The following is a 7,998-nucleotide window of genomic DNA, read 5'->3' on the forward strand; positions in this document are numbered from 1 at the left end:
GGCCCAGGCGTCCGGGTGACCCCCCCCATCCCCCACCCCCAACAGGGGCCCAGGCGTCCGGGTACCCCCCCTCCCCCATCCCAAAGGGGCCCAGGCGTCCGGGGGACCCCCCATCCCCCACCCCCAACAGGGGCCCAGGCGTCCGGGGGACCCCCCATCCCCCACCCCCAGGGGCCCAGGCGTCCAGGTACCTGCCCATCCCCCATCCCAAAGGGGCCCAGGTGTCCGGGTGACCCCCCCATCCCCCCCCCAAAAGGGGCCCAGGCGTCCGGGTACCCCCCATCCCCCTCCAACAGGGGCCCAGGCATCCGGGGGACCCCCCCCATTCCCCTCCCAAAGGGGCCCAGGCGTCCGGGTGACCCCCCCATCCCCCCCAAGGGGCCCAGGCGTCCGGGTACCCCCCATCCCCCTCCAACAGGGATCCAGGTGTCCGGGTGACCCCCCCCATCCCCCACCCCCAAAAGGGGCCCAGGTGTCCGGGTACCCCCCATCCCCCTCCAACAGGGGCCCAGGCGTCCGGGTGACCCCCCCCCATCCCCCCAAAGGGGCCCAGGTGTCTGGGTGACCCCCCCCATCCCCCCCAAGGGACCCAGGCGTCCGGGTACCCCCCATCCCCCTCCCCAAGGGGCCCAGGCGTCCGGGTGACCCCCCCCATCCTCCACCCCCAAAAGGGGCCCAGGCGTCCGGGTGCCCCCTCCCCCATCCTACACCCCCAAAGGGGCCCAGGCATCCGGGTGCCCCCCCATCCCCTCCCCAAAACGGGCCCAGGTGTCCGGTTCTCCCCCATCCCCCCCCAACAGGGGCCCAGGTGTCCGGGCCCCTCCCCCACACAGAGGCTGCTGCACTTGCTGGGTGTTTTAATGAGTGCTGGGGTGGGGGGAGGGGCCGGGGGATTTTTGGGGCCGTTTGGGGCGATTTCGGGTTCTTCCCGGCGGCTCCCGGCGGCTCCCGGAGCCTCAGTCTCCTGGGGGAGGGGCAGGGCCTTAAGTGGGGGGGAGGGGCAGGGGGGGCCCAGGCGTCCGGGTACCTGCCCATCCCCCCACCCCCAAAGGGGCCCAGGCATCCGGGTGTCCCCCCTCGCCAAGGGGCCCAGGCGTCCGGGATCCCACCACCACCCAAAAGGGCCCAGGTGTCCGGGTCCCCCATCCCCCCCCACCAAGGGGCCCAGGCATCCAGGTCCCCCATCACCACCCAAAGGGGCCCAGGTGTCCGGGTATCCCATCACCACCCAAAGGGGCCCAGGCGTCCGGGATCCCATCACCACCCAAAGGGGCCCAGGCGTCCGGGTCCCCATCACCACCCAAAGGGGCCCAGGTGTCCGGGTCTCCCACCACCACCCCAAAGGGGCCCAGGCGTCCGGGATCCCATCACCACCCAAAGGGGCCCAGGCGTCCGGGTCCCCCATCACCACCCAAAGGGGCCCAGGTGTCCGGGTCCCCATCACCACCCAAAGGGGCCCAGGTGTCCGGGATCCCATCACCACCCAAAGGGGCCCAGGCGTCCGGGTCCCCCATCCCCCCCCGCGAAGGGGCCCAGGCATCCGGGTCCCCCATCACCACCCAAAGGGGCCCAGGTGTCCGGGTCCCCCATCACCACCCCAAGGGGCCCAGGCGTCCGGGATCCCATCACCACCCCAAGGGGCCCAGGTGTCCGGGATCCCATCACCACCCAAGGGGCCCAGGCATCCGGGTGCCCCCCCCCCAAAGAGGCCCAGGCGTCCGGGTCTCCTACCACCACCCCAAAGAGACCCAGGCATCCGCGTGCCTCCCCCCCACCTCCCCCCGCCCCCCAAGGGGCCCAGGCGTCCGGCTGACCTGCGGCGGGGGGCTCGGCGATGTCGTCGGCCGGAGGGTCCCAGTCGTCGGGGTCCGGGGGGCAGGGCAGCACGTTCAGGCAGGGCCGCGTCTCCTCCAGCCGCAGCCGCTGCCCCTCCAGCGGGGGGCACTGGGGCAGCGCCGTCCCCCAGAAGGTCACGTTGACGGGGGACACCGAGCCCACGGGCACCACCGTCCGCCTGCGGGCCAGCGGCGCGGTGGGGCGGGGGGTGGTGGGGCTCAGACCCTCGAGAACCCCCTTCGTGGGGCTCTGGGGCCCATAGATCCACCATGGAGCCCCCTTGACCCATAGATCCACCATGGACCCTCCCTGCCCCATAGATCAACCATGGAGTCCTCTTGACCCATAGATCCATCATGGAGCCCTCTTGGCCCATAAGTCCATCATGGACCCCCCTTGACCCATAGATCCACCATGGAGCCCCCCCTTGACCCATAGATCCACCATGGACCCCTCTTGACCCATAGATCCACCATGGACCCTCCCTGCCCCAGAGATCCACCATGGAGCCCTCTTGACCCATAGATCCACCATGGACCCCTCTTGACCCTAGATCCATCATGGAGCCCTCTTGTCCCAAAGATCCACCATGGACCCTCCCTGCCCCAGAGATCCACCATGGACCCCTCTTGACCCATAGATCCACCATGGACCCCTCTTGACCCATAGATCCATCATGGAGCCCTCTTGTCCCAAAGATCCACCATGGACCCTCCCTGCCCCAGAGATCCACCATGGAGCCCTCTTGACCCATAGATCCACCATGGACCCCTCTTGACCCATAGATCCATCATGGAGCCCTCTTGTCCCAAAGATCCACCATGGACCCTCCCTGCCCCAGAGATCCACCATGGAGCCCTCTTGACCCATAGATCCACCATGGACCCCTCTTGACCCTAGATCCATCATGGAGCCCTCTTGTCCCAAAGATCCATCATGGACCCTCCCTGCCCCATGGATCCGCCATAGACCCCCCCCCTTGACCCATAGGTCCCCCATTGCCTCCATAGACCCTCTGTTGACCCTATAGCCCCTCATAGACCCTCTCCCTGCCCCATAGGTGCCCCATTGCCCCCGTAGACCCTCCGTTGACCCTGTAACCCCCCATAGACCCTCTCCCTGCCCCATAGGTGCCCCATTGCCCCCGTAGACCCTCCGTTGACCCTGTAACCCCCCCATAGACCGCCCTGCCCCATAGGTGCCCCATTGCCCCTGTAGACCCTCTGTGGACCCTATAGGTCCCCCATAGACTCTGCTGCCCCATAGGTCCCCCATTGCCTCCGTAGACCCTCTGTTGACCCTATAGCCCCTCATAGACCCTCTCCCTGCCCCATAGGTGCCCCATTGCCCCCGTAGACCCTCCGTTGACCCTGTAACCCCCCATAGACCCTCTCCCTGCCCCATAGGTGCCCCATTGCCCCCGTAGACCCTCCGTTGACCCTGTAACCCCCCCATAGACCGCCCTGCCCCATAGGTGCCCCATTGCCCCTGTAGACCCTCTGTGGACCCTATAGGTCCCCCATAGACTCTGCTGCCCCATAGGTCCCCCATTGCCTCCGTAGACCCTCTGTTGACCCTATAGCCCCTCATAGACCCCCTCCCTGCCCCATAGGTGCCCCATTGCCCCCGTAGACCCTCCGTTGACCCTATAGCCCCCCATAGACCCTCTCCCTGCCCCATAGCTCCGCCATTGTCCCCGTAGACCCTCCGTTGACCCTAGAACCCCCCAGAGGTGCCCCATTGCCCCCGTAGACCCTCTGTTGACCCTATAGCCCCCCATAGACCCTCTCCCTGCCCCATAGGTGCCCCATTGCTCCCGTAGACCCTCTGCGGACCCTATAGGTCCCCCGTAGCGCCCCACTCACGGGTACGGCGGGTAGATGGGCTGGCACTCGCGGTAGCGGCTCCGCGTGGGGCTCTCCCCACACGGCGGGGTGCAGAGGCTCCAGGGGCTCCAGTCCGACCAGTTGCCCGGCACTGGGAAGGGGAAGAGAGTGGGGAACGGTGTCACCCCCCACGGTCGTTCCCCCCTATAGGGTATAGGGTGCTGTGGGGGCCTATGGGGTGCTGAGGGGAGGGGGCCTATCAGGCACCTATGGGGCAGCTATGGGTCACTATAGCTTGCTATAGGGGCTCTCTGGGTCTCTATGGGTCCCTATAGGGCAGCTATAGGTCGCTCTGGGGCAGCCATGGGGCGTTATAGGCTGCTATAGGGGCATTATAGGTTGTTATAGGGGCACTATGGGGCAGCTATGGGTCTCTATAGGGCAGCTACAGGGCACTACGGGGCAGCCATGGGGCTCTATAGGGTAGCCATGGGTCTCTGGGTCACTATAGGTCGCTCTGGGGCAGCTCTGGATCAGTATGGGCTGCTATAGGGCAGCTATGGGTCACTGTGGGGCGCTATGGGGCAGCTGTGGGTGGTCATGGGTCACTATAGCTTGCTATAGGGCGGCGGTGGGTCACTCTAGGCAGCCGTGGGGCACTGTGGGGTGGCCGTGGGTCGCTATAGGGGGCTAGAGGGTAGCTATGGGCAGCTATAGGGGGCTACAGGGAGCCGTGGGGTGGCAGCGGAGCGGCTGTGGGGCACTACAGGTGGCCATGGTGGGGGGGCTATAGTTGGCTGTGAGGTGTCTATAGGGAGCTGTGGGGCATCCGTGGGGTGCTGTGGGTAGCTCTCTGGGGCCATAAGGTGGCTATAGGGGGCGGTGGGGTGGCTGTAGGCCACTCTAGGTGGCTCTAGGGCGGCCATAGGTCACTGTAGGGGGCCATCGGGGGCTATAGGGGACCGTGGGGCACCTGTGGGTCACGATAGGTGTCTCCAGGATGGCTGTGCCTTGCTATAGGTGTCCATAGGTGCCCATAGGGTGTCTATAGGGGGCTGTGGGGCACCTGTGGGTGGCTATAGGACACCCATGGGTCACTGTAGGTATCTGTAAGGAGCTATAGGATGAGTATAGGGGGCCGTGGGGCATCTGTGGGTCACGACAGATGGCTCCAGGACAGCGTCCCTCCCTATAGGTGTCCATAGGGTGCCTATAGGGGACCATGGGATGGCTGTGGGTGGCTCTAGGGGGGCCATGGGTCACTGTAGGTGGCCATAGGGAGCCATAGGGGACCGTGGGACACACGTGGGTCACGACAGATGGCTCCAGGACAGCGTGCCTCCCTATAGGTGCCCATAGGGTGTCTATAGGGGGCGGTGGGGTGGCCGTGGGTGGCTCTAGGGTGGCCACGGGTCACTGTAGGTGGCCATAGGGAGCCATAGGGGACCGTGGGGCACACGTGGGTCACGACAGATGGCTCCAGGACAACAATGCCTCGCTATAGGCACCCATAGGTTGTCTATAGGGGGCGGTGGGGTGGCCTTGGGTGGCTCTAGGGTGGCCACGGGTCACTGTAGGTGGCCATAGGGAGCCATAGGGGACCGTGGGGCACATGTGGGTCACAACAGGTGGCTCTAGGACAGTGATGCCTCGCTATAGGCGCCCATAGGGTGTCTACAGGGGGCGGTGGGGTGGCTGTGGCTCGCTCTAGGTGGCTCTAGGGTGGCCATAGGGGACTGTAGGTGGCTATAGGGGACCATGGGGCACATGTGGGTCACGACAGGTGGCTCTAGGACAGTGATGCCTCGCTATAGGCGCCCATAGGGTGTCTACAGGGGGCGGTGGGGTGGCTGTGGGTGGCTCTAGGTGGCTCTAGGGTGGCCACGGGTCACTGTAGGTGGCCATAGGGAGCCATAGGGGACCGTGGGGCACACGTGGGTCACGACAGGTGGCTCCAGGACGGCGGTGCCTCCCTATAGGCGCCCATAGGGTGTCTATAGGGGGCGGTGGGGTGGCCTTGGGTGGCTCTAGGGTGGCCACGGGTCACTGTAGGTGGCCATAGGGGGCCATAGGGGACCGTGGGGCACACGTGGGTCACGGCAGGTGGCTCCAGGACGGCGGTGCCTCCCTATAGGCGCCCATAGGGTGTCTACAGGGGGCGGCCGGCGGGGGACTCACGGCGGCAGAGGCGGACGCTGTAGCAGGCGCGGAGGTCGATGGTGCCGGCGGGGTCGGCGGGGCAGGGGGCGCCGCCGGGCGAGCGGCCCACGCAGGCCCGCGTGCGCTTCTGCTGGCCCACCACCTCGCGGCAGGCGATGCTGCCCAGCATCCGCCGCTCGCAGGGGCTCCACTCGCCCCACGGCGCCCAGTGGCCCGCCACTGCCCCACAAGTGCGTACCCGTTAGCCGCCGGCCCGGCTGGCGGCCTAGCCGGCCCGGGGCTTCCGCCCCTCCCAACCTCCCAAGATGGCTGCCGGCCCGCCCCCCAATATGGTGGCTGGGCCCCTGCCCCCTCCCCAACATGGCGGCTGGGCCCCACCAACATGGCTGCCCTCCTCCCACCATGGCGACTGGGCCCCTCAACATGGCTGCCTTCTCCCCAACATGGCGGCTGGGCCCCACCAAATTGGCTGCCCTCCTCCCACCATGGCGACTGGGCCCCTCAACATGGCTGCCCTCTCCCCAATATGGCGGCTGGGCCCCTCAACATGGCTGCCCTCTCCCCAACATGGTGGCTGGGCCTCTCCCCTCGAACATGGCAGCTGGGCTCCACCAACATGGCTGCCCTCCCCCCAACATGGCGGCTGGGCCCTGCCAAAATGGCTGCCCTCCCCCAATATGGCAGCTGGGCCCCAAACATGGCGGCTGGGCCCTCGCAACATGGCCCCTGACCCCCCAAAATGGCCCCTGACCCCCCCAAAATGGCATCTGACCCCCAAAATAGCCCCTGACTGCCCCAAAATGGCACCTGACATCCCTCCAACATGGCGTATGACCCCCCAAAATGGCCCCTGACCCCCCCAAAATGGCGTCTGACCCCAAAAAAGGCCCCTGACTGCCCCAAAATGGCTCCTGACCCCCCAAAATGGCACCTGACATCCCTCCAACATGGCGTCTGACCCCCTAAAATAGCCCCTCACCCCCAAAATGGCCCCTGACCCCCCAAAATGGCATCTGACCCCCAAAATCCCCCTTGACTGCCCCAAAATGGCGTCTGACCCCCCAAAATGGCCGCTGACCCCCCCAAAATGGCGTCTGACCCCCCAAAATGGCCCCTGACTGCTCCAAAATGGCTCCTGACCCCCCAAAATGGCACCTGACATCCCTCCAACATGGCGTCTGACCCCCCAAAATGGCCCCTGACCCCCCCAAAATGGCGTCTGACCCCCAAAATAGCCCCTGACTGCCCCAAAATGGCCCCTGACCCCCCAAAATGGCCCCTGACCCCCCAAAATGGCGTCTGACCCCCAAAATGGCCCCTGACTGCCCCAAAATGGCACCTGACCCCCCAAAATGGCATCTGACCCCCAAAAAGGCCCCTGACCCCCCCAAAATGGCCCCTCACCCCCAAAATGGCCCCTGACTGCCCCAAAATGGCTCCTGACCCCCCAAAATGGCACCTGACATCCCTCCAACATGGCGTCTGACCCCCCAAAATGGCCCCTGACCCCCCAAAATGGCCCCTCACCCACCAAAATGGCGTCTGACCCCCAAAAAGGCCCCTGACTGCCCCAAAATGGCACCTGACATCCCTCCAACATGGCGTCTGACCCCCCAAAATGGCCCCTGACCCCCCAAAATGGCGTGTGACCCCCAAAATGGCCCCTGACCCCCCAAAAATGGCTCCTGACCCCCCAAAATGGCACCTGACTGCCCCAAAATGGCACCTGACATCCCTCCAACATGGCGTATGACCCCCCAAAATGGCCCCTCACCCCCCAAAATGGCGTCTGACCCCCCAAAATGGCCCCTGACTGCCCCAAAATGGCCCCTCACCCCCAAAATGGCGCCCGACCCCCCTAAAATGGCTCCTGCCCCCCCCAAAATGGCGGCTGCCCTCCCGCGCGGCCCCACCCCCGCCCCACAAGCCCCGCCCCCGCAGCCCGGGAGGGAAAGTCAAGCCCCGCCCCCTCCCCCCGGCGCGGCCCCGCCCCCCTCCGGCCCCGCCCCCTCACCGGGGCAGGGCCCGTGCGGGCCGCACGTGATGCGCCGGGTGTCGTTGCCGGGGCAACCGCGGCCGCCGTGCCGGGGGGGCGGGGCGTCGCAGGCGCGGCGCAGCGTCACCGCCCCCAGGCCGCACGTCACGGCGCAGGGGCCGCTGGGAGCCCACGGGCCCC

At 66.6% G+C, this 7,998-nt stretch overlaps 1 protein-coding gene across 1 annotated transcript; it reads right to left on the reverse strand.

The window, feature by feature from the left end:
- Positions 1 to 842: 842 nt before the first annotated feature.
- Positions 843 to 7,993, reverse strand: CFP (complement factor properdin; the record flags this gene model as incomplete). The annotated part of the gene is made up of 5 exons (XM_068929178.1): positions 843 to 964; positions 1,815 to 2,014; positions 3,702 to 3,813; positions 5,841 to 6,041; positions 7,837 to 7,993. Coding segments are annotated over 5 exons (678 nt in total), but the record flags the coding sequence as incomplete, so codon positions are not given.
- Between the last annotated feature and the right edge of the window lie 5 nt (positions 7,994 to 7,998).

This window comes from Struthio camelus, unplaced genomic scaffold (assembly GCF_040807025.1).
Source record: "Struthio camelus isolate bStrCam1 unplaced genomic scaffold, bStrCam1.hap1 HAP1_SCAFFOLD_275, whole genome shotgun sequence".
Taxonomy (NCBI): Eukaryota; Metazoa; Chordata; class Aves; order Struthioniformes; family Struthionidae; genus Struthio; species Struthio camelus.